At 60.6% G+C, this 27,900-nt stretch overlaps 9 protein-coding genes across 9 annotated transcripts; 5 read left to right on the top strand and 4 right to left on the bottom strand.

Annotated features, from left to right (window-relative positions):
* Positions 1 to 87: 87 nt before the first annotated feature.
* A1Q1_03780 (uncharacterized protein) lies at positions 88 to 3,463 on the bottom strand (the record flags this gene model as incomplete). Its single annotated transcript, XM_014328318.1, has 2 exons — positions 88 to 3,159; positions 3,254 to 3,463. The coding sequence occupies 2 exons, from the start codon at positions 3,461 to 3,463 to the stop codon at positions 88 to 90; spliced, it is 3,282 nt and encodes a 1,093-aa protein (XP_014183793.1).
* A 518-nt stretch (positions 3,464 to 3,981) lies between these two features.
* Positions 3,982 to 5,540, top strand: A1Q1_03781 (uncharacterized protein; the record flags this gene model as incomplete). The annotated part of the gene is made up of 4 exons (XM_014328319.1): positions 3,982 to 4,162; positions 4,294 to 4,733; positions 4,791 to 4,901; positions 4,947 to 5,540. 4 exons carry the CDS (start codon positions 3,982 to 3,984, stop codon positions 5,538 to 5,540), a joined length of 1,326 nt encoding a protein of 441 aa, XP_014183794.1.
* An 847-nt stretch (positions 5,541 to 6,387) lies between these two features.
* On the top strand, positions 6,388 to 7,282 carry A1Q1_03782 (cell wall organization and biogenesis-related protein; the record flags this gene model as incomplete). The annotated part of the gene is made up of 2 exons (XM_014328320.1): positions 6,388 to 6,566; positions 6,748 to 7,282. 2 exons carry the CDS (start codon positions 6,388 to 6,390, stop codon positions 7,280 to 7,282), a joined length of 714 nt encoding a protein of 237 aa, XP_014183795.1.
* Positions 7,283 to 8,178: 896 nt separating this feature from the next.
* On the top strand, positions 8,179 to 10,642 carry A1Q1_03783 (uncharacterized protein; the record flags this gene model as incomplete). The annotated part of the gene is made up of 7 exons (XM_014328321.1): positions 8,179 to 8,835; positions 8,879 to 9,039; positions 9,114 to 9,168; positions 9,224 to 9,475; positions 9,530 to 9,722; positions 9,787 to 10,011; positions 10,059 to 10,642. The coding sequence occupies 7 exons, from the start codon at positions 8,179 to 8,181 to the stop codon at positions 10,640 to 10,642; spliced, it is 2,127 nt and encodes a 708-aa protein (XP_014183796.1).
* A 105-nt stretch (positions 10,643 to 10,747) lies between these two features.
* A1Q1_03784 (uncharacterized protein) lies at positions 10,748 to 11,962 on the bottom strand (the record flags this gene model as incomplete). Its single annotated transcript, XM_014328322.1, has 1 exon — positions 10,748 to 11,962. The coding sequence occupies one exon, from the start codon at positions 11,960 to 11,962 to the stop codon at positions 10,748 to 10,750; it is 1,215 nt and encodes a 404-aa protein (XP_014183797.1).
* A 1,354-nt stretch (positions 11,963 to 13,316) lies between these two features.
* Positions 13,317 to 14,533, bottom strand: A1Q1_03785 (galactose metabolism-related protein; the record flags this gene model as incomplete). The annotated part of the gene is made up of 2 exons (XM_014328323.1): positions 13,317 to 14,280; positions 14,361 to 14,533. 2 exons carry the CDS (start codon positions 14,531 to 14,533, stop codon positions 13,317 to 13,319), a joined length of 1,137 nt encoding a protein of 378 aa, XP_014183798.1.
* A 1,024-nt stretch (positions 14,534 to 15,557) lies between these two features.
* A1Q1_03786 (iron-sulfur protein required for ribosome biogenesis and translation initiation, Rli1p) lies at positions 15,558 to 17,669 on the top strand (the record flags this gene model as incomplete). The annotated part of the gene is made up of 4 exons (XM_014328324.1): positions 15,558 to 15,602; positions 15,648 to 15,658; positions 15,729 to 17,373; positions 17,448 to 17,669. 4 exons carry the CDS (start codon positions 15,558 to 15,560, stop codon positions 17,667 to 17,669), a joined length of 1,923 nt encoding a protein of 640 aa, XP_014183799.1.
* A 1,623-nt stretch (positions 17,670 to 19,292) lies between these two features.
* On the bottom strand, positions 19,293 to 24,462 carry A1Q1_03787 (uncharacterized protein; the record flags this gene model as incomplete). The annotated part of the gene is made up of 13 exons (XM_014328325.1): positions 19,293 to 20,060; positions 20,102 to 20,205; positions 21,001 to 21,017; positions 21,058 to 21,721; positions 21,764 to 21,866; positions 21,915 to 22,107; positions 22,176 to 22,346; positions 22,391 to 22,464; positions 22,515 to 22,835; positions 22,928 to 22,983; positions 23,180 to 23,640; positions 23,893 to 24,237; positions 24,329 to 24,462. The coding sequence occupies 13 exons, from the start codon at positions 24,460 to 24,462 to the stop codon at positions 19,293 to 19,295; spliced, it is 3,411 nt and encodes a 1,136-aa protein (XP_014183800.1).
* A 691-nt stretch (positions 24,463 to 25,153) lies between these two features.
* A1Q1_03788 (uncharacterized protein) lies at positions 25,154 to 27,184 on the top strand (the record flags this gene model as incomplete). Its single annotated transcript, XM_014328326.1, has 9 exons — positions 25,154 to 25,182; positions 25,234 to 25,458; positions 25,510 to 25,624; positions 25,665 to 25,830; positions 25,880 to 26,154; positions 26,205 to 26,319; positions 26,377 to 26,497; positions 26,551 to 26,659; positions 26,705 to 27,184. 9 exons carry the CDS (start codon positions 25,154 to 25,156, stop codon positions 27,182 to 27,184), a joined length of 1,635 nt encoding a protein of 544 aa, XP_014183801.1.
* Positions 27,185 to 27,900: the final 716 nt, after the last annotated feature.

The following is a 27,900-nucleotide window of genomic DNA, read 5'->3' on the forward strand; positions in this document are numbered from 1 at the left end:
TCTATCTTATCTCACATTACTTCGGGCCAACGCTCTCACTACCTACCCGACTTGGCTCTGCCTCGCTCGCTCCGCTCGCCCGGCAGTTTACTGGCCAATCTCAAAGCTCTTGAACTGCTGCTGCACCTGCCTGTAATGCTCCATCTCCTCCCTGCTCACACTCGGCTGCAGCTTTTCGAGGGCCTCGACAAAGTCGTCCTCGCGCACAATGACTTCGAGTTCCTCCGGCTGCGCCATGGACGCAAGGTAATACTGTGGCGTAAGGGGCTTGGGGAAGCTGCGCGGCATGGGGGTGTTGTCGAGGTGTGCGACGTGGGCGTCGACCGCCTCCGCGGCGCGCGTCATGGCGCGCAGCATTGCGTCTGCGCACAAGGCGTAGAGATCCGCACCCGTGTACGTGAAGGGAAGGCGCTCGGAGAGCTCGTCGAGGCTGAGGTCTGGATCCAGGGTGAATTTCCGCGTCAGCGCGCGCAGCACGTCGGCTTGCGCCTTGTGCGTCTCGGGCACACTGAGGTAGAGCATCCGGTCGAAACGGCCCGGACGCAGGAGGGCGGGGTCGAGCAGATCCGGCCTGTTCGTCGCTGCCATGACGATCACCTGGCCCCGGCCGCCGGACATGCCGTCCAGCTCGGCCAGGAGCTGGGACACGATGCGGTCCATGACGCCACCGCTGTCGCCCTGCTGGCCGCGCTTGGGCGCGACCGAGTCGAGTTCGTCCATGAACACGACGCAGGGAGACGCGTCGCGCGCCTTCTCGAATACGCGGCGCACGTTCGCCTCACTCTCTCCAATGTACATGTTGAGCAGCTCTGGGCCCTTGACGGACAGGAAGTTGGCCGCGCACGACGTCGCGACCGCCTTCGCGAGGAGCGTTTTGCCTGTACCGGGCGGGCCGTAGAGGAGGATACCGCTGCGCTTCTTCATGCCGTCCCCGAAGAGCTCGGGGTGCTCCAGCGGCAGCTGCACCGTGTCGAGGATATCCTGCTTCACGGCCGCGAGACCGCCGACGTCGTCCCAGGACACATTCGGGACGCCGAGCGCGGCGGTCAGGTCGGCCGCCGTCAGCTGCACGCCGGCGAGGAGCGCGTCGGACGGCGAGAGCGAGGAGGCGGCACGCTTCAGCGCCACGTCGCGCGCACGTTCGACGAGCGACACCAGGTCGCCGGCAGACAGCGCCGCAGCCTGCGCCGCAACGTGCGACACGCTGACGTCGGGCGCGAGCGGCGTGTCTCCCAGCGCTGTCGTCAGGATCGCCTCGCGCTCCGTCGCGTTCGGCGCCGCAATGGCGATCTCGTGCTTGAACACAGCGAGCATGTCGCGCGGCACCTTATCGCTGTCACTTGTCGTGGCCGCAAGGACGAGCGGCACGCCGTTCTCGGCACCGAATTGGCGCGCGCTCTTCAGAATGTCCTCGAGCACCTTGACGGCGGGAGGCGGTTTCGGGGCGGATGCACCACCAGACGCAGGCGCAAAGGCCTCGAGGTGCGTGAGCAAGAGAATGGCGGGGGCACATGCGCGAGCCTTATCGAGCTTGGCACGGAGTGTTCCTTCCGTGACTTGCGGCGTGTCGCCGACAATGTCATAGCACGGGACCTCGACAATGCTGAGGCCGAGCTCGTCGCCAACGGCGTGGACGAGGGAGCGCTTGCCGGCTCCGCGGGCACCCTTGACAAGCACAGAGAGCGGGAACTTGGCGAGCGAGAGCGACGAGAAAGCGGATCGGACGAGATCACGCAGCGTCGAAGCCGAGGAGGGGGCGAATGGCGGCGGAGGAGCCGGCAGACCGTGCCACACTAGATCGGTTCCGCGGCCGGTGACACGGGCACGCTCAGCGCCAGCGAGCACCAGTGCCGTGTCGCCTCCAGGCCCGGCATCTGCCCAGCACCCAAGTTCGCCTGCTCGCGCCTTGCTCGCGACGGAGCACGAAAAGTCCTCCTCGAGGCTGGAGAGGGGCTCAAAGTTCATAGCAGTCACGACAAAGTAAGCGAGAGCCGTTGGGCGGCCGGTGTAGCTGTCGTCCACGTCCTCGCCTTCGGGCAGGGGCCGGCCAACCCAGACGGGAACACTGATGACGTCCCCGCGGCGAACCATCAGACGGCCACCGGCGAAGAAACGCTTCAAGCCCACGATCCACGAGCGCTCGTAGCGCTTGTCCATTCCCTCGGCCGTCGCGACGCGGGCAAGCGTCATGCTCCGGGCTGTTGGGAGAGTGGGTTCCCGCGCTCCGAAGGGGGTAGGGGAGACGATGACCTCGGCACGGGCGGTAGGCGAGGGGAACAGCGCACGCTGCACCGATGGAGGAACCAGAAGCGCGTTTGGCGGAAGGGCGGCGTCCTCGCTGTCGAGCCGCTCCCAGGCGACGACGCGGCAGAGGCGGGATCGAGCGCCATTGGCAGCCTTCAGAAGCACCCAGTCGCCCTCGAACACTCCCGCGCGACCCAGGGCCCACACACCAGCGTAGCACACGTCCTCCTCGCCCGCCACGCCCGACGGTCCGGCGCTGGGGACAGCGACAAAGGCCATGCCGCCCTCTTCGGCGTCGAGTTGGAGCACGTCATCGGGCGCAGCAACAGGCGAGAGCGGCCTGTCGCCTGGTCGTGGGGTGAGCGATCCGCTGTTGGTGGACACCTCGGCCTCGAGGCCCTCGTTCTCGCCCTCGTCGCGCTCGAGGCTGAGCGCAAGCGAAGAGGAAAGGAAGGCGTCGGGGTCAAACTCCTCCACGAGCGAGCGGTGGGAGGGCGCGACGGATCCGCTCTCCTCGGGCTCCTCTGGGATCTCGGGCCGGGTCGCGAGCACGACGCGCGTGTCGCTGTCGACGAGGCCCTGGGCGACGGGCTCGGTCATGAGGACGCGCACGCTGCGTCCGCCCCCGAGGGACAGCACGTCGCGCGAACGCACAATCGTGCCCGCCTTGCTCGTGTCGGCGAATCGGACTGCTGAGGTGGGCGCTCCGTAGTAGCCGCCGCTGTAGTCGTCGTAATCGTCGTCGTCGTCGGCGGTGCCGTTCGGCAGGTCGGATTTCGGGTAGAACTGCTCCAGGTCCGAGGCGTCGATCTCGTACTCCCCGCACGGCTGGAGGACGACCAGGCTCAGGCTGACTGGCGTATGGGCGTGAACGAGAACAGAAGCAGGGGTCGGGAGACAGGAGGGAAGAAGGTGCTGCGGGATGCTGAGTCGGGGCTCGGTGCTGGAGCTGCTGCTTGATGATGTCTGGCGTTAGCTCGGCACAACACAGAATAGCTACTACACTCACCTCCTTGCGCACCCAGACGACGAGGTTGGGCGCACACGCCCCAGCGAGACGGCGTTCCTTCGGCCACTCGACGGCAACGGCGACGCGGTCGCTCTTGCCGTCGGGCCGGAGCTGGGCCCAGAGCTCGGGGCTCGCCTCGGCATCGTCGTTGGCGCTCGGGACGGCCTGGGCGGGGACGGGCGCGGGGCGTCCGAACTGTGCCACGGGCATTGCTCGAACTGGGTTTGGTTTGGGATGGGTTGTGATGAGAGAAGGAGGATGAGTGGAGAAGGGAGGGTGGATCAGAACTTGGAGAATGGGATAGGCGATGGGCACGCTCCGGGCCCGCTCATTGCCGGCGACGTCCACCGAATGTGGGGAAGCCGAGCCTTCGTATTGGTCCCGCTGCGCCTATGTTCTGCTTGTCGCTCTGTCCCGCACTCTATGCATCTGTCTCAGTCGGGTTACGATGTGGCCATCAGACACGCTCTGGTGCTCAGAGCATGCACCGAATGCATCAGAGGGAAGCGAGGAGTGGTCGAAGAATACTTCAGCGCCGGCTGGTTACGCAGTGGAGGACGCCGCCAGCAACAGTCAGCAGCCACCGAACCTGTTCGAGATAACGGAACCAAAATGTGCCGACTGGCGACCGGACATGACGGATGTCGAATCCCAGTGACCTCATCGACTTTGCGAGAGCTTGATCACTCACTTCGACCACAACAACACGACAACAAACTCGGCTGACAATGCTGGCAAGCCGAGCTTCCCTCGTCTCTAGGGCGCGCTTCGTCGCTCGCCGGAGGACGTTTGCGACGACCTCAACGCTTCGTGCCGATACACCCAGCGAGAAGATCTGCGTCGTCCCGTTCGCGCAATCGTGGCCGGATGCGCGCGACAGGCTGTATACCCACGGCCTGCTTGCCAGTGGTGAGTATGAATTCGGACTCCCGTCACCGCTCTGCTTCTGGACCGCAGAGCAACTACGGAGAACTAGCAACCAAATTCCCCTCGTTGAGAGAGCTGGACAGCTTCAGGAATCGAGGTATAGCTGACCTCAGCCTCCTGGGCCAACGTCCTTTACGCCGCGGGCATTACAATGTTCGGGTCTGCCGTCGAGACGCTAGGCAAGGAGCTCGGCTTCGGCTCCTCCCTGAACATGCGCAGCATGAAGGCGGCATACTACCCCGTGTGGCGGCTTGATGCGATCGCCGAGAACGGTCCCGAGGGGAAGGACGGCTGGCTGGCCGTGCGCGAGGGCTACGTGCCGGGCAACCCCTTTGCGCCGCTGTCGTACCTCTCCTACGCTGTGCCGCCGCTGAACGACGACCTGCCGACGTATGACAGGAAGAGGGACTTGAACCAGATCCCCGGGCACGATATTGTTGAGGTGCCGTTTACGGTAGACCCGATGCGGTTCGTGGACAAGGTTCGCGAACGCATTGGACGGACGGAGATTGGCGGCGTCGCTATTGATGCCAACAAGTGGAAGGAGATCATGGTGAGTGGCTGACTATCCAGGCATTTAAGCTGTGGTAGTGCCATCGTTAGCTGACAGCAGCTCGCGGCTTATCCTATCTACTTCCCCTTGTACCTTGCCGAGTTTGAGGTCACTTCGGGTGAGGACAAGCGCTCCTTCACGATGGTCATGGATGCGCACGACGAGGCGGTAAGTGTCCAGCTAATCCAGTCCCTGTCACAAGCTGACCGTCAGTCCAACCACTGTCGCATCTCCTTCCCTCCTCCGGGTGAGATGCGAGAGCAGTCCGAACGCCTGCGGCGGAACTACTACGTGAACCCCGCACCCTTCCTTCCGACGGCCAACCTGATGCTCCCCGTCATGTCCCGCCCATTGACAGCGACGCCAGAGCAGTCCATGGGCAAGGCGTTCAGCGAGTGGATGTCTCCCAAGGCGGTGGGCGACGCCATGCCCGCCTCTCCGACCTATACGGTGGCGCACGACGACCCGTCCGTGAACTGGTCCGACCCGCGCATCCAGCGGTGGACGGGGGCGGAGCGCGAGCAAAATGGCGAGTTCATGGAGAAGGCGGTCGACGTTGCGTCGACGCTGCACGCCATGCGGGCGATGCGCGACATGGCCGACGGCGCCGAGGGTACGGCGACCGTGTTCCGACCCACCGGGACGAGCCAGATGCCCCTTAGCGAGTACCAGGACGAGCTGGCGGGCGAGGCGAAGAAACTGACACGGGAGCTCGAGAACACCAAGCCTGACTGGCTGCGGGACTATGAGCGGGAGAAGAGGGAGGCGCCGGGCGAGCTCGAGGACGCCATGGCTAAGAAGGAGTAGTACATCTGTAGCAAAGAGACAGAGTAGAAGACCTCAAACGCATTGCATACATCATTCCATCGATCAAGAACAGGCGCGCTCGGTCACGCTTAGTTGTTCACATGGAGCAGGAGGGGAGCCCTGTGCCGATCGGCTTGGCAGCTTGGGCCGCTTGGCGGGTACGTGGGTCGTGGGACCAGGGGTGTAGGCGTGCGTTTGTCGAATAGGCACGAGGCCTCTGCACACGCCTTGGTTGTTTTGCGCACGCCTAAGGGTGACTGACGGGGATACGGCGGGTGTGGGAGTGTGGCGGGTCGAATTGTAGGCTCAGGGGAGTGTGACTGTGGGTAGAGGGTGCTAACAGCTGGGCGCGAAAATCTGGTCCCGCTCTATGTGCGGTGCACTTGGGATTGTTGCGTGCCTGGCCGCGTGAAAGGGGGACACCAAGGGCACAAGGGCAGCAGGGTCCAGGCGGCACAGGGAAGGAAGAACGAGGCCAACTCGCAAGTGCACAGCACTGTGCATGCTGTGGAATACCACGCCCAACATCCCATCTCACGAAACACACTCTTGCTCCATCCTCTAATCCTCCCCTCCTCTCTAGTCCTTCTCTCTCTCCTCTTTACGTCTTTGCTCCGCGTCCTCTCTCTCCCATCAAAACCTACCACCTAATCCGCGCGCCGACTCGTCCACGACTCCGCCAGCGAACCGACCGAGCGCCGCCCCGTTCTTGTTGTCTACACACTCCACGAAACGTCGCACACCCCACCCACAGACCGCAGACGTTTTCCCGGGTTGACCCCGCCCCTCCTCTCACCTCTTCCTTTGTTACATCACCCATCCAACCCCCCTCCCGACACTCGACATCATGCTCGCCGTTCCGCTTGTGATCGCGGCGCTCGTCGCCCCCGCCTCGGCCCTGTCCATGGCCAATCTGGAGGGCACCTGGTCCTCTGGAACCAACTATGTCTCGACCGGCGGCGACTTCTGCAACCCCTCATTAAGTCTGTTCAACGTCCCGAACAACACGGGAATGAGCTACTCCTTGTGAGTATATCGATGGAGCGGGTGCTTGGGAGCGCTTTGGCAGATAATTAGCGGGACAAACACGGCAAGCATTTGTTGGCAGTGACCCTCGTTCCTTGTGAATCGCGCCGCCATCGCTTGGTCAACATTTTGCTCGTCCCATGCACCTGCTGCTCTTCGCCGATTGTCAGCTAACCCTCAGCACCGCCGACGGCTTCTTTGAGGAGGCGCAGTACCGATACAAGTCGAACGCGTCCGACCCGTTCTGCATCTCGTCCGTGCTCTGGTGGCAGCACGGCAAGTACAAGATCAACGACGACGACACGATCACGATGACGCCGTGGGCGACGGACGGACGTGTGCAGACCCAGACCCGGTGCGGCGGCACGACCGAGGCCCAGGTCTACTACTACAACGAGAAGGGCACGTTCAAGAGCTGGGACGTCCAGGTCCGCGTCAACCCGGCCAAGCCCAAGGAGGGCGCCAACCTCGCGCTCATCACCCAGGCCTTTGACGGAGCGAAGAACCCGCCCATGTACCTCATCGCCAGGCCGCCCAACATGCTCCCGACCCAGGTCCTGACCGGAACCAACTCTTCGGGATCCACCGTCGGCCGCCGCTCGTTCATCCCGGCCCAGGTCCAGTCTGTCGAGAAGCGCTCCAAGAGCTCCGCCATGGCCGCTGTGGCCGCCCCGGCGGCTCTGGCTGCCGCGGGTCTCGCCGCGATCTTCCTGTAAGCGTACGAGCGCAGCGAGGACGCTCATATGCGATTGCGCGAGTACGTGTGAGAGTGCGTGAGACTGTTCGTGCCAGCGAGCGCGCACGTCTCTCCGCATGATCCGCCGACCATCGCCTGGCGACGACCCCTGGCCAGCAGAGCTGGCCCCTCTACCCATCCCTTGTACAGTTCCTCGGAGCTTCATAGACGCAACACAACCGGACATTCACTTTTATGCGCGCTTTGCAGGCTGCAAGGCTGCGCAGTATACCCACGACTACCTTTGAGTGTTATGACATGCATACAGTTTACTTACTCCGAGCGAGAGTGGCCGAAGCGAGCGCAGCGAGCGCGCAGTCTGTGTTGCGTCAGTAGCGGGCGTCAGTGAGGCGAGAGCAGCGGCGAAGAGACGGATGCTGAGGATGACGACGGGATGAGGACATCGTGCGTGTGTGTGCAATCTCGCAGGCATATCTCGCAGCACCTGATCCCCCCGATTCCGGTTATGCACACCAGTGAGCTCAGCTTGAGGTCATGCATCGCAGCGTCCCGCAGAAATGTGACATGAGGGCGAGAGAAATGTTTGTTTATGCTCTCGAAGTGCAGAGCGGAGGCATCTTCGCGTGGAGTGACGTCCATGATCGAGATTTGTTGTGAACTCGGTTCAAGGAGATCTTATCATCCATCCTCCACCCAGCCAACGTCCAACAACCCGATACACGCCGCAGGGAGAGCTCTGAGTTACAGCTCGCTGTCTAGGCGGTCTCATCGATACATTCTGACTGGTCGAGACCGAGATTGTGACCAAAAGGACCCGATCACCACTATCAACAGACCTTCCTCGCGACCTCCACCTTTCCTCATTCCCTCCTTTTCCACCGTCCTTCCTCCTCATCCGAAGCATAGCAACCCAGCATGCCCCGCGCCGCCACAGCCGCCGCGCGCGCCAAGCTCCGCGCCCTAGCCTCAACCTACGACCCGGACAGTTCCGACTCGGAAGCCAACAAGTCTGACGACTACGCCGCCGCTAGTGGCGGTTCGGCGCCGTCGTCCGTCGTCTCCGACGACGGCAGCAGTAGCGACTTTGACCCGCCGTCCGAGGACGACGTGAAGCCTGCCCGTGGTAAGGGAACGCCGAAACAGACGCCGCGCCGGGCGGCCGGCCCCCGCGGCGTGCCGGGCGGCACCAAGGCGAAGATTACAGAAGGCACGTTGGGAGGGCGCAACAGTCTCGGACTGAGCGCGGCGGAATTGAGGATTCTGAACAGTGCCGGAGGGAACGTGTCCAGGCCTCCGGGGAAGGGGACGACAGGGACGGGGAGGGTGGGTGTGTTTCCGTGTGGTGGGCCGAGTCCATTCATCTCAACGCTGGCCTGGGATGAGACCGCCGAGGGCGAGGGGATGGATGTGGATGGCCCCGAAGCAGAGAATGGAGAGAGGGAAGCGGCACAGGTTGGATGGAAGGATCCCCGCCTCGCACGCGTGATCGTTGAGCGCGAGGAGGGAGCGATTTCGCGACCTCGCGCGCCGCGTTGGTGTGCTTTCCCCGCCGGAAAATTGGGAGGGGGAGGGGTGGGTGCCGGAGATGTACACACAGCCTGGAGGCGACGGAGAGGCAGCCAACGGAGCGGAGGCTGCGGGTACCACCAACGGAGCTGGTGGAGGAGCTGCTGGAGACGGAGAGGGAGATGGACTGCCCGAGGGATGGAGGTGGAGAGAAGAGGTCCACATCGATGTGCCTATTCCGAAACAAACCACGATCAGCGAGGAGGAGGGGTGAGTAGCTGTTCGACAGGGCAATCGCTGACGACAGACGGAGACATGTCCCCGGCTCTGAACTCCGGATGCAGTACGGCATCGAGGCTGAGGGCGAGAGTCTTCCCCTCCTGGAGTGCAGGAAGTTCAGTGAGTCACACCTACCTCGACCCAGCGTCAAGTTGCAGATGCGTGAATCCTTCAGCTGACCTCAGCCGCCGCCAGTGGTTCCTCGTCTGGCGTCATGTTCAACGCTGGTGCGCCTGTCTGGGGCCTCGACTGGGCCGCGGGGAGCCAGCACGTCGCTGTCAGTACCTGTGCCAGCGACCCGGCCATGGGCTCACGGACGACGACGCCGGGGAGTATTCAGATCTGGTCGGCTGGTGGCCAGTGCCAGGTGTTCCTGTGCACCGAGGCCGAGGTGTGCGCGGTCAAGTGGATGCCCGTGGGCGTCAAGGTGAGTTTGCTCTCTGGACATGTAGCTGTCGAAATGCGCTCAGCTGACACACAGGACCTCAACACGCTCGGCGTGCTTGCCGCGGCGCAGCTCGACGGCTCCGTCTGCGTGTACGCTGTTCCGAAACCCGGCCCAGAGCGAGTGTACATTAAAGCCGAGCCCATGGTCCGCATCGAGGTTGACGACGCGACGGCCATGTGCCTCGACTGGGTCAGCGGCGGGCGTCTTACTGTTGGATTCTCGAATGGTATGCTGGGGATCGTCCGAAAAGCTAACCCCAGGCCACATCGGGTCGTGGAGCATCCTGACAGCTCTGAAGGAAGGTGACCAGACCCCACTGCCCGACACCTACACGCCTGTCGCGCTCGCGGCGATCTCGGCGATTCACGTGGCTCGTGTCCCTCCCGTGGACAGCGAGGGAGAGCCAGACTACGCTTCCGATCCCTACCTCGTCGTCTTCAGCAGCTACGACGGGAGCACGGGCTTGCTCGATTTGCGCGATCCAGCGGGCACGATTACGTTTTGCCGGTCTAGAAGTGAGTACCCCTAGCTTCTTGAAGGAGTAATCTAAGCTAACATCCAGTCCCCTGCTCGTCCGTCTCGTGGTCGCCGCAGAACGCTGCCCCGCTCTACATTGACAGCGACTACATGGTCGTCATGGCGCAGTTGCGCAACGCAAGTAACCCCGGCACATTCATCCTCGCGCCGAACCGTGGACCCGTGCTCGGTCTCGGGTGCTCTGACTACCACCCCATGGTCGCCGCCGCAGCCGCCGACGGCGGCCTCACCATCAGCAGCGCGGCGACGGGCTTCTTCCGTCGTAAGGGTGTCGGCCTGTTCTATGTGCGCCTGTACGAGGTGGACTATGACGAGAAGATTGACACCGACCCCGAGCGCAATCTCAAGGGTACGATCCGCGTAACCGACGCGTTCCTGCCCGACCACTCCACCATCGAGGCGACGAACAAGCGCAAGGACGAGAACCGGGACGATGCGGCCGTCAAGACGGCGGCGTGGGATCGGGAAGTCGGCCTGCACCGGGCTGTGTGGCAGAATGCGAATGGCATCAAGCACGCGGGCTGGCTCGCTTCGGGGGGGTACGCTGGTATCGTGAGGATTGAGGAGGTGCGCGGAGCGAGGTTGTGGCCGCACGAGCAGGCAAGGTAGCAGTCGAGCGCAGCGAGACTTCCGTAGGCCCGTGAATTATTCCTAGGGACAACTATGCCACACAGTTGATGAGAGATGGCTATGAAAAATGCATTGTGGGGGGGTCTACTTGCTATCGTTCTGAATGATTCTAGCGAGGATAGAGTCAATAGTGTCACCCTGGATCTTGGAGTTGATCCGACGGGCAGCCTGATGACTCTCGCTCGCGCTCCTCTCCTTCCTGTTCCCTCCGAGCAGGCCGAGACCTCCCGCACCGACGGCCGCCGTAGCCTTAGTGTCGCGGGCGACCCACTCTGCCTCTCCGGGCCTCTCGGGCTCCATCTCGCGCACGCGGACCTCGAAGCGCATCGAGTCGAACGGCTGGATCCTGCGAGCCTCAGTGGAGCGGTTCGTGAACGGCTCGACGTTGGCGCGCTGATTCGTGCCAAGTACGCGCGGGGGGCGGTGGAGTGCGGCCTCGCGGACGGCAAAGCGCGCGAGACCGGCATGTTTGCGTTCGCGCGTGTAGTCGAACTTGCTCAGCGTCGGGCGGTCTGTGACGCGCACCGTGCCAGAGTTACCCGTGGCCGTGATGCCGCCGAGGCCCACGACCCATTCGGCATTGACGCCGTCGATGCCCCTAAAGCTGCCGGCGCCGCGCGGCGCTTGGTCCAGCACGCGGCCGACGTGCACGCGCTGCGGGTCCAGGCTGGCTCCCGCCGCGGGGGCGGCAGAGTACGCGAGACCGCCAATCTTGTGCGGTTTCGCCATCACGCGCGTCGAGCCCGGCGCCTCGACCTGTTGTTTGAGGAGATCGGCCTGGAAGCCCGTGATGGCCTGCTCGCGCACCGCACCGCGCGCAGAGGCCTCGGCGAGCGTCTCGGTGCCCTCGGGCAAGCTAGCCTTGATAGCCTCCTGGAACTGGGCCCTCCGTCTCCTCAATCCGGCCAAGTATCGCTCAAACTCCGAGTTCGTCATAGCGTCCACGTTCGGCATGAGCTCGGTCACCTCTTCCGTCGCGCTAGTCTCGGCCAGGAGGGGGTTCTTGACGACATGACGGCGCGAAGTGGACGGAGACCGCCACGGCGTGCGTCCGTCTCCCCACTGGGCCACGAAGCGCGCCTCTTTCTCCGCACTCCGCCAATCGGCCCGAAGACCGGGACCGCCGTCCAGTTGCCTCATTTCGAGGAAGCGCGCATTGCTGGGGCGGAAAATGGGAAACTTGAAGCCAAAGTCGCCACGCGTCACGTTTCGGTGCGGCGCCGTGTAGACGCGCGAAATGGCCGGATCGTAGCTCGCGAACCGGCTGCGCGCGAGCAGCTGCGGGAACGTCTTCGACATGCTGTCGGTCGGGGTCGAAGACGGTGGTGGGGGGTGTAGCTAGCTGCAAGTAGCGGAGATCGATGGACTTTTACTCCGGGCCTGCAACTTGGTGCCTCTCTCCTCGACCCAACTAATTGGTTCCGTCCATCTTTCCCGGGCGTTGTGGGATGAAACGCTCGAAAAAGTCGTCTGAAATAATCCCGCCCATATACTCTGCGCTCGCACCAACTTTTTGCTGGACCTCCACCGGCCCCTCCCCCCGACTATATAAAACAGACACAGCAGGAATGCAACACTCAATCACAAAATTTATCCACCGCGTTCGAATTCCTTGCTGGTGCTTCTACAGTGCCCCCTTCTTTCTGAAGGTTGCGGCTCCACGACCAGCGAGGCCAGACAAAGCGCGAAGAACAAACCTCTACTTGCTTAAAACAACCTGGCTGAGTGTCAAGCGATGACTCCGGGTCACCTATGAGTAGCGACATTTACATGTCTTTATGGACTACGTTTTATGGATCACGATGACTCCGACGGGCTTATGACCGGCTTATGACGGGCTGCTGCGAGCAACAGAGGGGAGAATGGAGTGATGGGGAAGGGGTTGGACTGGAAGTGGGACTCTCATGAACTGACGGAGGGCGACGCTGGGCGCGAAGAAACAGGTGGGGCCACCAGAGCCTGCGCGGCGCGTTCGACGCGTTCGACGCGTTCTGAGGTCTTCCAGACGGACCAGCATGGAATCACTGAGAACAGAACAAGCGAGAACGCCTCATCAGGCGCCATCAACCCGCATCAGCCCGCATCAAGGTCCCACCAGTCCGCGTTCTTCCTATCATCCTCTTGAGGCGTGGCGCCACCGATATCCCGGCCCTCCCCCGGCCCTCTCCCGACACAGTTCCGCGCTGTGCTCGCTTTTCTCGCTGTTCTCGCGTCGCACTGCATTCGCCAGCGGACAGGTCAAGACTCTTGCCCTCAGTCGCGTTGTGCGTACGCCGTGTCGCGCCGTGTCGCGTCGCGCTTGCGCCGAGTTCGCGCTCGCCCTCGCAGCTCGCAGCTCGCAGCACCGGCCTAGTGTCACAATTAACATGTCCTTCCCGCCGCGCGCGGCGGGTATTACCTATTCGTCTAAATGGATCTCTACGTAAAAGGGTTCAATGCGAGCGATCAGCGAGCATGCGGGGAGCATGCATGCGCGTCTCGCTCGGTGATCGTGGGTGCGGTGTGGTCCCGCCTTCGGCCAGATGGAGCGCTGTCACCATGTCCAGCGCCGGCGCAGGAGTCACAGAGGTGACGGAGAGAGATGAGGCGAGACCACGCGCATTCAGACCCGCGCCCGACGCGTCGCTGCGCTCCGCGTCATGCGCTTACGCGCTTACGCGCTCGGCTCATACCCATTCGGGTTCTTGGTCTGGAAGTTCCAGAGATCGCGACACATCTCCTCGAGATCCCTCTTGGCCACGAATCCGAGCTCCTTCTCCGCGAGCGCGGGGTCGGCCGTGAGTTCGGGCACGTCGCCCGTACGGCGTCCGACGACCTCGTACTTGTACTCGAAGCCTGTGGCCTTGCGCATCGCCTCGATCATGGTCAGCACGCTCTGGCCCTTGCCCCTTCCCAAGTTGAAGTTGCGGTACAGCCCGTCCTTCTTGGGATCGCAGCTGCTGTAGATGCTGGACGGGTCCGAGGTGGGAACGGCCATCGCGTCAAGGGCGAGGACGTGGCCCTGCGCCAGGTCCATGATGTGCAGATAGTCGCGCACGCAGGTGCCGTCGGGGCTGCCGGGGTAGTCGTTTCCGAACACTTTGAGGTCGGACTTTTCGCGTCCCACCGCCATCTGCGCAAGGAGGGGGAGGAGGTTGCCCGGCTTGCCGCGCGGCTCCTCGCCCAGCTTACCGCTCGGGTGCGCGCCGGCGGGGTTGAAGTAGCGCACACTGACGGCCTTGAGGGGCTGGGGGCGCTCGTCGGTGCCCGAGCGACACACGTCCTGGAGGATGACCTCGACCATGCCCTTCGTCTTGCCATAGGCGCTCTCGGGCTGCACGGGGGACGACTCGGGGATGGGGATGATCTCGGGCGTGCCGTACACGGTCGCCGAGGAGGAGAAGACAATGTTGTCGCAGTTGTGCCGCGCCATCGTCTCCAGCAGCGTGATGCTGCCCCCGACATTGACGCGGTAGTACTGCAGCGGGATCTCGCTCGACTCGCCCACCGCCTTCAGCGCCGCCAGGTGCACCACGCCCCAGATACCGCCCTCGGCGTCGTACTTGGCGAACACGTCCTCGATCTCGGCGGGGTTGCGCAGGTCGACCTTGTGGAAGATGGGCTGGACCGCCTTCTCCCTGGATGTTAGCTTCGCTGTTGCACGTTGCCTATGCCGCTCTGCTAAAGACACATGCAATGCAGCCCAGACACAACTCACCCCATCTCATCGCGCGCAATCTCGGCGGCACGCTTGACCGCCTCGGGGTACGCGTTGTGACAGTTGTCAATGACGATCGGGACGTAGCGGCCCGACAGGAGCAGGGTGAGGACGACATGCGAGCCAATGTAGCCGAGGCCACCGGTGACGAGCACGCGCTGGGCGTTAGCCATGCATGGAGGGTGGCGGGGCGTACCTTGAGCTGTGTGTCGTTGGACATTGCAAGGGAGTGTGAGAAGGAAGGATGAAGAGAGAGAGGTTGTGTGTGTATGTGTGTCAACAACAATCCCACACAAAAGTTGGGCTGGCTTTGGAAAATTCAGGTCGAACTGCGGTGGATGTACTGCGGTGGTTGTGGGGTGGCCGGTGGCTCCGAGGAATGGGATAGCGTGTGAGTGTCTGTGCGGTATGAGTTTATATCTTCCGACACTGTTGCATCGCATTATATAGTGTTGGATGCATCGCCCAGTTGAGTGATGCACAGGTACGCACTGCACGATGCGGCGACGACGGTGACAATGAAACGTGCATTGATGGCATGGATGGCATTGCATATGGAGGAGCAGTCGAACGGGAAGGACACTGCAGAATTCCCGTTCGGTGGGTGGATCGTTCCCGTTCGCTGTGCACCCGATTTCAAAGTGAGGATTAATCGGGTCGTTCGGCGCGATACGGCAGCCACAACCGCCCCTAGCCCCTGGTTGGAGCGTGATACAGCCCCACGTGGGGCCACATCCCCTCCTCACTGGCTATTGCCACCTCATTATGACATCACGTGACGCCTCATCGCCTGACATTTTCGACTGACCCGTAATCCACCCAAAGCCATTGGCCCGCCACCGCATCAGGCTGGATGCAATAAGGACGCGCGTCAAACTGCTTACTCACTTTTACCCCCGCTAATCGCCACGCGGCAATTTTCTAAACCACAGCCGCTGCCTCGGACCCAGCGTCACGGACCTGAACAAAAGACCCAATCCAAGTTTTGTGTCCATCTCCAGCACACAAAGCATCCCCGGCGTCGACGACCGTCCAGAGCAGCGACTACCCACTCGCCTCCCGACGACCCCTCCCCACTCGACCTCAACCGGTGCATCTCTAAAAGGCAGCTCGCTCCTGAACCGCTAGCTTGCCACGCAAAAGTCGACAGCTTCGACCCCCCTTACACACGACCCTCCCCATCTCATTCCCCTCAACATGGCTGACAAGCTCACCCGTATCGCGCTCGTCTCGGACGACAAGGTGAGCTAATCGCATGACTGTTATAGCTGACTCTCCCAGTGCAAGCCCAAGAAATGGTGAGAACCACCGCCTAACGCGCGATGACGCAGCAGACATCGAGGCTTATGAACAATAGCTAACCCCCAGTCGCCAGGAGTGCAAGCGCTCGTGCCCCGTCGTCCGTATGGGACGGTTGTGTATCGAGGTGACTCCGTCGGACAAGAAGGCGTTCATCTCCGAGGAGCTCTGTATCGGTTGCGGTATCTGTGTCAAGAAGTGCCCCTTTGAGGCCATCCAGATTCTCAACCTGCCGACCAACCTCGAGACGCACGTCACGCACCGCTACGCCGCCAACGCGTTCAAGCTCCACCGTCTGCCCCAGCCGCGTCCCGGTCAAGTTCTCGGTCTCGTCGGCACGAACGGTATCGGCAAGTCGACCGCGCTCAAGGTGCTCTCGGGCAAGCTCAAGCCGAACCTGGGCAAGTTTGACAACCCGCCCGAGTGGACCGACATTATCAAGTACTTCCGTGGTTCCGAGCTGCAAAACTTCTTCACCAAGGTGCTCGAGGACGACATCAAGGCGGTGACCAAGCCGCAGTACGTCGACCAGATCCCGCGCTCGATCAAGATCCCCAACATGACTGTCGGCAAGATGTTTGACCGCCAGACCGAGCTCGACAACCGCAAGCAGCTCGAGGAGGACCTCGAGCTCGCCAAGCTGCAGGACCGCGAGGTCGGCCAGCTGTCTGGAGGAGAGCTGCAGCGTTTCGCCATTGCCATTGCGTCCGTCCGCAAGGCCGACATTTACATGTACGACGAGCCCTCGTCGTACCTGGACATCAGGCAGCGTCTTGCCGCTGCGCGCGTGATCCGTGGCCTCGTCCAGCCGACCAACTACATTGTCGTTGTCGAGCACGACCTGTCGACGCTTGACTACCTGTCCGACTTTGTGTGCGTCTTCTACGGTGTGCCCGGTATGTACGGTGTCGTGACGATGCCGTACTCGGTGCGTGAGGGTATCAACATTTTCCTCGACGGTGTCATCCCGACGGAGAACCTGCGTTTCCGTGAGGAGTCGCTCACGTTCCGCATCGGCGAGAGCGCCGACGAAGTCGCCGCCCCCAAGACGCAGTCGATCGCCTACCCCGCCATGACCAAGACGCTGGGCAACTTCAAGCTGCAGGTCGAGTCTGGCGAGTTCTCCGACTCGGAGATCATCGTCCTCCTCGGCGAGAACGGCATGGGCAAGACGACCCTCGTCCAGCTCCTCGGCGGCAAGCTCAAGCCCGACAACGAGGCCGACCAGGTCTCGCTCCGCGTCTCCATGAAGCCCCAGACCATCTCGCCCAAGTTCCCCGGCACCGTCCGCATGCTCCTCCTCAAGCGCATCAAGGCCATGTTCATGAACCCCCAGTTCAACAACGACGTCATCAAGCCCATGAACCTCGAGCCCCTCATGGACCAGGACGTCCAGACCCTCTCCGGAGGAGAGCTCCAGCGTGTCGCCATCTGTCTCGTCCTCGGTGTCCCCGCCGACGTGCTGCTCATCGACGAGCCCTCCGCCTACCTCGACTCCGAGCAGCGTATCCACGCCTCCCGCGTCATCAAGAAGTTTATCATGTCCACCAAGCGCACCGCCTTCATCGTCGAGCACGACTTTATCATGGCCACCTACCTCGCCGACCGTGTCATCGTCTTCGAGGGTACCCCTGCCGTCTCCGCCAAGGCCAACAAGCCCGAGGGACTGCTGTCAGGGTTCAATAAGTTCCTGAAAAGTCTCCAAGTGACCTTCGTGAGTATTTTGTCCTTGCAGAAGCTGGGAACTTGTCGATCTCGTCGAAGAGGTCGAGGACGTTTCTTGCACAGGTGCCACCGAATGTGGCGGTGGAGGTGGAGGCCTGGTGGAGGTCGAGTGTGGCGGCGGAACCAAAATTTCAGTCACCTCCACCTACAACCCTTTCTTACACATCACTAACATCCCAGCGTCGCGACCCGGGCAACTACCGTCCTCGCATCAACAAGCTGGGCTCGCTGAAAGACACAGAGCAAAAGCAAAATGGAACGTTCTTTTTTGCAGACACTGATTAGAGCGGCGCAGACGCGCCGAGGCGCGCAGCGCGTTGCGAGCGTTGGCCGGAGGAGCCGGAAGAGCCGGGAGAGCCGGGAGACACGGCGGTCGGAGTGTAGTTAGAATTCTTGGTGGCTGGCGGCCGCAGTTACGGATGCGGTTACGGTTGCGCGTGTGGTTGGGGGCGAGTATCGCATTCGGCATCGCTGCAGGACGGTAGGGGACGCGCTGTCGGATAACTTGTCGCGCGTACGCTACGCGCAAGCGCCAGCACCAGCATGTATACTTTTACAATAACTTTTGCAACAATAGCGGCGGTGGAGCGGACGGGACATAGGACATGGCTCTCTGTATAGGGCTACGTGTCCAGCATGCTGTTGATAGAGACAAAGGCGGAGTGGAACGCAACGTAGGCGGCATCGGCCGGCGGCATGGGGCTGGCCGCGGTTGGTGCGTGTCAGTGTGGCACCAGCATGAGCTTTCTTTTCCCTTATTTTCAACCAGTTTCCAGGCACTGCCTAGGCATTTGCTGCAACAACATTGGGGCATGATTCTCGAGCGTACAGCGGAGAATGCGACTGCTTGGGTTAGTGCAGGGCGTAATAGCCTGAGGAACGAGATGCGCGAGATGGGGCTCGTAATGCAGACGCGTAGCAGGGCGCAGGTGCGCCCCTCTACGCGTCGCGTCGCGCCGCGTCCGACGACGCGTTCGAGGCGTCCGGACGCGTCAGACATGACGGAGTGCATTGATCTCGTCCAGTCCAGCGCGCGTTCTCGGCGAACGCGGCGCATGCGCAGAACGTACCGAACGCGCCGAACGTGCTGAACGCGTGAAACATGCCAGCCGCGTCGACCTCGTCAATCGCGGAGACCTCGTTGTATCCGTAGACCTCGTCAGACGCGTCCCCAGCGTTGGGCCATTGCGGCAACGACATCAGAGAGCGGTGTTGTTGCTGGTTTGTCTCGTGGCTCAGATGAACTAAACATGCATGAAAGCTCTACGCGAGCCCTGGAACTATAACACAGCAGACGTTTGTACGAGTCGGGGCGCACCCGTTGAGCGCATAACGACGTTGAGCTTAGCGTCAGGCGGAAGGTTGGAGCTACGGAATCGCGTCATATTGACCGGTGGTGCGGTGCGGGATGATCAGGTGTTGGGGTGCTCGTTGATGTACAGAGTTGGTGATAGTCACACGAGGATGGTGGTGGGATGGTGGTGGATGGTGGTGATGGGATGGTGGACTGGATCGGGGGAGGCGCCAGGTGCTGGGCTGTGAGAGGGGGGAGGCGGGCGGTCGGGAGATAGGAACCGGAGACTGGGGTCTAGGAACGGGCAGGGGAGCGCAGAAAACTTGAAGAAGACGTCGCCGGGCTGATGCGTATTCGCAGCACGCCACCTGCTCCTCACCGTGCTGCATGCCCTTGGCCGCACGACAAGCAACAATACCAGGCTAGAGTTCGAGAGCGTAGCTTGATCCTCGCTAAGCTGTTCGGGGCACCTGGCACATTCTCTCGCCTCGAACGCTCTTGCTGTTGTCCTTCTTGATCATGCCGACGGGATTCTTCGCGCTCTCACTCTGCCGATGCAAGGAGACTTGCGCTCATCTCGACACATAGTCCTCGGATGAGCTCTTGTGCTCCCGCTACGCCCTCTGCTTCCCCTTTCCCTTACCCGTATAACCACTGGAGCTCGAGCGAGACGGCGAAGGCTGCGGCGGACCAGAGAGAACGACAACGTCAGACGAGTCGCTGTCATAGGTCGTGCTGGGCTGGTCGCTGGTACGTGGTGAAGTCGACGGAGTCTTGCGGCTCGTGCCACGAGATAGGGTGGCATGGTCGAGGGCAGACGAGCTAACGGTGTGCTGGCTGCCCGCACCGGCACTCGGGCCAGCTGCAAACACACCCACAGAGATAGCATCGGTATCCGGTGCGTTAGGGGTCTTGGCGGTTTTGCTGGCGGTGTGGGCCTTCTTTTGACGGCGCGACGCGGTGTTAGGCTTGGGGCCTAACTTTCGCTTGCTAGGAACGGACGTAAGAGCCGAGAAAGGGATGAGGGAGTCGAGAGCATCGAGGTAATTGAGGTAGGGCGGGTCGAAAATGCTTGTCCAGTCGAATGTGCTCAGCTTGGACACGGGAACGAATTCCTCTTTCCTACGCCGCGAACGGGAGTAGTACGTGGAGGAGGGGTGCAGAAAGTGGTGAAGGCGGATAATATCCTGTATTATACGCCATGCGTTCTTGGCGTCGATGCAGATGTGGATGCTCATGGAGGGGCTGTCTAACTCCTCGCCCATTGGAACGACAACGCCGGCGTTGTTGAACGCCAGGAGTAGATCCGCGTAGGAGGAATCTTGGGTTTTGGGGGGGAAAGTCTCAAACTTCTCTGCGAGGGCTCGATACACGGCGGGACGCTGACACGTCAGAGAAACAGGGGACATGCCGTTCAACTCACCCAAAAGTTAGGGATGGTAACCACAGACTCGCCGAGACTTTTCGGCCTATCCTGGCCACTAGGAGCCGCCGACGATTTTGTCAAGGCGGCCCGAACGTGCCCGCCTTAAGCGTCAGCGCGCTCCTGAAGCTGTGACTCACCTTGAGTTCGCACGCGCTCTAGCTCCGCCTCAACATGCATGGAATATTCCATAACACCGAGAACCTTGGCCAACGACACGTCGCGAACCCAAAGCCGGCTGCTGTGGGGACGGAAGTAGTCAACGTTGAAGCCGGCGGCGGCGAGTGCTTGATGTATAATTCCGCCATTGTCGAGACAAGTAGCAGGCGCGGTGTCAGCGAGTTTCGGAATGTTACCCGGTGTTGAAGTCTTGGAGGAGCCGAGCGTCGAGGTGGTTATGGTGTTCGCGACGAAACACCCAAACAGAACCCTGCCGGCGATGACTTGGTGCCACGGTAAAAGCTCTATACACAACGATTCCATCACGAAGTGGCCAAAGTGGGTTGGAATCATGGGGGTCTCAAGAGAGGGGAGAGAACGTCAGGTGCTTTGCTATCGTGTGAACTTGAGAGACGTGATGGAGAGGTGGTAGAAAGTCCAGAGAGAACGCGAGATGGCCGTGAGCCTAGAGGGAAGGCGAGATTTGGGTGGCGGAAGGTAGATGAGTCTGCTGTTTACGACGGAGTGACGGCTTGTGCCTGGTGAGGCATTGGAGTGGGGCGTGTCGTGGCCGTCTACTTCCTTGCGATGAAATGAACAACGAGTTGAGGGGGAAGGATGATGTAGCGGGTAGTCGTTTGTTGGAGGGCAACGAGGAAGATCGAGAAGAGAGGAACGAGGTGCGGTTTATTGACATATGGCCACGGTGCTCGCGGCGAAATGTTCGTGGCGGAACGTACATAGAGAGCTTGAGAGACTACACAAACATGGGGCGCAATGGGGGAAATTCTACGTACTACTCCAGGGTAGGGGGGCTCGTGCGGTCGCGAGGGCGGTCCCGAGATGTCGTTTTCTCCGCTAGTTCTTCAATCAGCAGTGGGTGGAAGGCCTTGCAGAGATCTTGGAGGATGTTGGCCGGGTTCGAGTCCGAGAAGGATGGTGTCGCTGGTGTCTTGTGCAGTCTGAGATGCTGCAACGAGGTAGGAATCATCATCATGGTATCGTCGTCTCCGCGAGAGAAACTTCCGGTGCGACGTCGCTCGCAGAGTGCTGTGACTTTGGGAATGACCACGAGGGAGTGAAGGTGGGAGCGTTCCACGCCGCTGAGGATGATGGACATGCGAACGGGTGTGCAGGGAATACCGTCCGGGTAGGCAGGCTCCAGGAAGGCGTCCCAGGCAGCCTTATCATCGGCAATGGGCCAACAATAACCAGAGTTGGGATACTTCTCCAGAAGGCGCTCGACAGCCACGAGAATCTTCAGGACCATCTTGCTAGTCACCAGGCATTCCCTAGTAAACGAATCGAACAGGTTCACATTGATCCCGCGTGACGTGAGATCCGTGCACCCGAAAGCTGCGAGCACGAAGTGCTCTAAGAAATGCAGCGGCAACATGGGAATCGGGTCGGCGAAGGCAAAGACGGGTGCCAAAGTCCAGCGACTCAAGTTGGGAAAGGAGGCTGCAATAGTCAGAGTTGATCTTACAAAACGGCGGTACCTACCGCGCGTTGCCCGCATACGACGGTTCACAGGTTTCACACTCTCAGACAGGTGCTGCTTGCCACGACGCGCAAGCATGAGAGTCAGACCTGCATACAGCCACAACTGAGAATCAGTTGAATGCTCGCGCGTGTTACGGTCAGAAGAACTTACAAGATCGGGTGAGAATGCTGTCTCTACTCCTTCTTCCAGAATACGCTGGAGTACATTCTTGTCTATGTCGGAGGGCGTGAGCGCGTACACGCATTGGTCGTCGGAGTCGCGCCACTCGTCGCTCTCCTTCCAACTCAACATGGCCAGGAACAGCATCAACCGGTAATAAGTTAGGTTTACTCCTTTCTTCAATCTGTTGACACGGTCAGCTCGAACTCGACGCAGCAAAAAGGCAATGGAGTTGCTGGATCCAGAACTCACCCCTCAAAAATAAACTTTGTTAAGGGGTTGCAATCAAGTGCGTGATACAAGTAGGCGAACACGGCTTCGACTTCACCGTTGGGACCAGCCCGGCATGGCACCCTTAGGCGAACCAACCGGCCGAACGAGCCGAGCCAGAAAGCGGGGACAAGATAGCCAGAGTCATCTTTCCTGTGGATGTCAGCCTTTGCAAGTAAATAAAGACTTACTCGTACATGGCTACTATTCCCCGAACTTTGGCTCGAGTAATGAGCATGGCTACGATTGGGTCCCTGTACTCCTCAACGAACTGGAAGTTAGCGTCACAGTCCCACTGTGGCCCAGTTGTATGATCCTCACCTGAATGAAGCTGTTCTTCGTTTCCGGAGTCTCCGTCAGGTGCAAAGCGTGGGCGTAGATGCGCCGAGTCTGGCTGCGCACAACGTCGGGCAGTCTCCCCCACTCTGGGAGCATTTCGGCGAGCTTGACCTCATTCTCCAGCTTGAGCTTCGCCTCGTTCTTGAAACCCTGCCCGATTTTCGGTTTCTCCTGGACCGCCATCTCGTACAATCTTTCGTCCTCATCAATCATCTCCGCAAGAGCTTCCGCAGTGAGCTGGTCCATCATCTCCTCTGCGGTTTTGCCCCGGAGCGATACCCGTTCGCGCTCTCGCTGTTCCGCCTGCGGAGTCAGGACTGAGTTGACCAATGGCGCTGATGGACCGCACAAGTGAGAGAAATTGGATTCGAGATTCCAGGCTCATCAGGACTTACCTTGTTCATTATAACATCAATCGCTCGCTCGGGATCCCAAGATCGGGCACCTTCGACTATGGCCAGCGTCAGCTCAAGGATGTGATGAGGAAAGGAGAGAGGAGAACCCTTACCAGGAGAGCGTCTATCCTGCTCATATTCGGGTTCACCATCTTCTCTACCTCTTCAGGATAGAAGTTGAGAACGTCCGGGTCGACGGTCAAGCCCTGCGTAGTCTGAGACAGTCAGTCGAGGCATCGCAAGTGCACTCACAGCCGGGTGGGATGGTAATGTCGCCCCCGCCCAGCCCGGCGGGTTGGGAAGGAACACGGTTCGACCGCTGTTCGTGCGCGGCATCAGTCGTCGATGCGGATGGTGATAGTTCAGTGATCAGTTGCAGTCGGCCAGTGGTGTGGTAGTGGTACGGTAGGAGATGATGATGTAGAGGGAGGATAGCGGGTGATACGAGATACGGGCAGTGCTGCGGAGGTAAGGGAGGTCGAGGGAGTGAAGAAGATGTAGGGAGTAAAGGAGCTGGGAAGACTGGGATTACTGTGCCGGTAGATTTGGGGGAGAGGCTGGAGAAGTTGGAGAGAAGGAGAGTTGAAGAGGTCGGAGAAGCCGGAGAGAGCTGGGCGAGAGAAGCAACCACCGGAGAGACCTGAGAACGCGGAGAGAGTGTTGCGGCAAGGGTCGAACGTGGAGCGGTGGAAGAATGGAGACGAGCAGTGCAGCTAGTCCAGAGGGCTCGAGACCACACAGCCTGACGTTAAGACGTGCCCGAACCCCCGAGCCCCGCCATCTGCGTTTCACACTTGTCGGATCGGCGAGCTCAGGCTTAAAAGTGGCCACCGCTTTGAGAAGAGGGTTTGTGCACCCGTGGACTGCCCGACGTTTAAAGCTATGGGCTGCTTCAAAATTCAGATATTCAGAGGTGACTGAAGATATCGAGATCACAGCGGGTCGCAACTGGGCCCCTGATCTACATGCCTTGCTCTCTGGTGACTTGCTGGTGATCTGGTGACCTGGTGTATCTGGTGACTGCTTCTGCGGCCATCCAACGAGACTCGCTATCGCTAATTGCCTTCGACCTCTGCAAGCGGCAAGTGGCGCAGCAGCATTCGGCTAGGCTCCTCATGACCCGTGTTAAGTGATCAGTGAACGGGTCAGTCATTGCACTAGAGCTATCATGCGCATCATGCGCCAATGCATTGACGCCTCCTGGGAGTGGAGGAAGGATTAAGTCTCTGCAGTATGGGATGGGTGGATACCCATCTGCCATGCCCATACGCCCAGTTGCCCCGTCGGGTGATTGGAAAGGAGCTTGCACCCTGCACCAGGTCAGCATGGATCAGCGAGCAAGTCGGGCCATAGGGGCGGTGCAGCCCCTATTCGTGATCACCGCCTAGTGAGCTGTAGCACTGCGGCCCTTCCTCCTCAGCAATCGTCCGTTGTCGCTGATCATGGGATCTGGTCACAGGTTCTAGCCTCTCGGGATCTTGGAAACGTGAGGAACTTGGATCATGGATGAGGATGAGGGAGGTCAGTGAGGACATTGACACATGAAGAGTAAGCGCGTGCTGCCGATGCAGCCGTTTAATCGACAAGCTGACAGCTGGAGAACTGAGTGCGGAGCGCGTGAGCGAGGTCTGTTTAACCCCCCCCCCCCCCCCAAAAAAAACAGGTCATACGGAAGGGGTAGGTAGAGATCAGTGATGAGCGTGAGGATGTGATTCCGAGAACCAGAGAACCGCAAGGTCACGAAAGTCATGCGAAGCTGCGTGGTTTGCGCCAATTGCGCCCCGCGCTACCCCTCTGCCTTGTCTGCTGTCTGGCGGGTACGGCCAGAGCGAAGGGGGCGCCAGCGAGTCAGTGAGTCAGCGCTACCTCAGTACCTCGGGAGAGAGCGTGGGAAGAGGAACGCAGGGCTGCCCGCAGACCTCAGATCGACGGCAGTGCCAGTCAGGAAGCTTGTGGAGGGCACGAAGAAGGGCGCGACGCCCACATTCCACTTCGGTCCACATGCTCCACCCGCGAGCTCTAAGGTCGAACCGTATCTCTTCTTCCCGGAGTTAACCGTCGAACAGACAACGCAGCGTACACCGTCTACTGTACTACTGTATTCGTCTACAGCGCTACGTCCACCCCCGCCCTACCCGGCCTAGCCCCGATTGCAGCGCGGTATTGTACAAAAGACTGGACCCGTCATTCCACGGTAGAAAGGTCTCTCCCAGTGTCTCTTCACACATGAGCGGTACATCAACTACTTTGCCTCGGTGGGTCCTCGCGCTCTTATGCAGTACTATTATAGCATCTGACTCTCACAGAGACGCCGAGCGCCGAGCGGCACGTCTGCGTGCACTGACAAGGTTGAGCCCGGTCGCGTTCGCGTATTTCCTCCGGCACGAGTCAACCTGCTACGCACACCCCATCCGCGACTTCGTCGTGTTCTACATTGCCGGAGTCGACGGATGGAAGGTTAGCCATGATAGTGTGCTCAACTGCGCGGGCATCACTGAGGTCCCGGAAAAGGAGCGCGACGACGCCCTTTCGTACGTTTGCGGCATATTCACTCGTGCTGCGCAGCTGATGCACGATCACAGTCAGCTCCTCGATGAGCTGCAGGCTATAAACAGCGGCGGGTGTCGTACTCACGAAGAGGACGGGCAACGTCAAGGATGGAGACGGATGGGGGAAGCAATTACGGAGTTGCGTCTAGTAAGTTCAAGCCGAACACAATTGGACACCAACTATCTAGTTGCTCGACACTGGAATCGACACATCCGACCAACACTTTCATAGCCTGTTCAAGGTATACGGCCCTGAAGCCGAAGATAGGGCCAAGGAGCTGCGCGCAAGATGGAAATCGGGATGGGAACTGAAGGCTATCATTGGGGCGGCCGCCTTCTGTCGCTTCGCAGTGGGTAAGTCCAAACCTACGACACCTTCACGTTCACTCCAACTGATGTTTAGGCGCTCGGGTTGGCTGGGTTAATGTTCGTTCCAGTAAGCAAATGGCGAAGGACATCGTCACGCAAGAGCCAGCGTGCCCGCGAGTCAGTAATCCAAATCAGCAGGCGACTTTGCAACAGCATTGGCTCGACCAGCCTTTCAGCACCAAGCGTCTTCTGCAAGGGCATGGCCTCCTCTCCTTCAGCCTCCAAGGGCTCGGAACGTGGAACGAGGCCCTGGTACAGAGGGACAGCGATGCGGAAGCAGCAGAGCAGGCGTTTGTGTCGGCCATCGGCGTGAGTTCCTACTGCCTCTGGTCAGGGAATCAAGTCTGACTCTTCGGCAGCAGTTAGGGGTACGGAAAGAAGATGCGGTGAGCGCAATGCGAGTTACAACGTATAAATGGACGAAGCATCAAGCTCAGGATGACACCCTGGGCATTAGGATAATGGAGCTCACCAGTACGTTTCGAATTCGTCCACAGCTGACACAAGTGGCCAATATTATGAAGAACTCAGGTCGCTCCTTAGGCCTGGCAGGATTCGTTTGGGATGAAATCAGTTTCTTCTTTGACCCCAAGAATACCGGCCACCCCAAGTCAAATGCCATCTCTCCGTCAGAGGAGAAAGTACTGCATCAGTAAGGCTACTGTATCTAGCTGCAACCTTTCCAAGCTGACCTCGATTTTCTAGGATTCGAGCTAGTCAACAGAGTCAAATGTTCAACCCCAACGAGATATCCAAGAAGCTCCCGGACCGCCCTGTTGTATGGGCAATAAAACAACTGCAGCACATCTCACACGTAAGTCAATCGTGACCCTCTACGGATTTAGCTGACAGAGCCCAGGATACGGCCGTCACCTATGTCAACCAGCTGCAAAGCTCCAACCCTCCGGTTCTGGGCGGTGGGTCTATCGCGGCAGCGTCGGGCTCCGGCCAGAATTCTAGTCCGGCAGGAAACATCCCCAGTCGCTCGACGAGCGTTGCCGGGACGAGCAACAGGGCCCAACACACTACAGGCTCCAGCCGCCAGCAGCCCGGTATGGTGAGCGCGAGCAGCAGCGCTCGGCCAAGGCCAGGCGCCATCAATCTGACGAGCGGTGTCTTGGCGCCAGAAATCACTGAGGTTAGTAGTGACCCTGTCTCGGAGGACGACATCGTTCTGCTTGGCAGCGGCCACGCGGACATCGTGATGTTGGATTGCAGTGAGGATGATGGCTCTCTGATGGACGCCTCGGGTCATCGCACGGAAGCGGGGAGCCAAGGGGGCGCCGGCGGGGCGTCATGGAAGGATAAAGGGAAAGGCAAGGAGAGGGAGACCCGCTGAAACTCCGCATCGAGCCCGACGCACTCTATCCTCGCTCACCCCGACGCACTCTATCCTCGCTCACCCCGACGCACTCTATCCTCGCTCACCCCGACGCACTCTATCCTCGCTCACCCCGACGCACTCTATCCTCGCTCACCCCGACGCACTCTATCCTCGCTCACCCCGACGCACTCTATCCTCGCTCACCCCGACGCACTCTATCCTCGCTCACCCCGACGCACTCTATCCTCGCTCACCCCGACGCACTCTATCCTCGCTCACCCCGACGCACTCTATCCTCGCTCACCCCGACGCACTCTATCCTCGCTCACCCCGACGCACTCTATCCTCGCTCACCCCGACGCACTCTATCCTCGCTCACCCCGACGCACTCTATCCTCGCTCACCCCGACGCACTCTATCCTCGCTCACCCCGACGCACTCTATCCTCGCTCACCCCGACGCACTCTATCCTCGCTCACCCCGACGCACTCTATCCTCGCTCACCCCGACGCACTCTATCCTCGCTCACCCCGACGCACTCTATCCTCGCTCACCCCGACGCACTCTATCCTCGCTCACCCCCCCCCCCCCCCCAAAGGCGTTCCTGAGCTCAACGGCCTTCTCTGACGACGTAACCATTAAAGGCAACAGCGTATCTCGAGCAGATTGGTCGGTTGCGGCTCTGCGGCCCGGGAAAGGCGGTGCTGCACCTCCGCCATCCGGGATCGGTG

The sequence above is a fragment of the Trichosporon asahii genome (assembly GCF_000293215.1).
Source record: "Trichosporon asahii var. asahii CBS 2479 unplaced genomic scaffold scaffold00004, whole genome shotgun sequence".
In the NCBI taxonomy this organism is placed as follows: domain Eukaryota; kingdom Fungi; phylum Basidiomycota; class Tremellomycetes; order Trichosporonales; family Trichosporonaceae; genus Trichosporon; species Trichosporon asahii.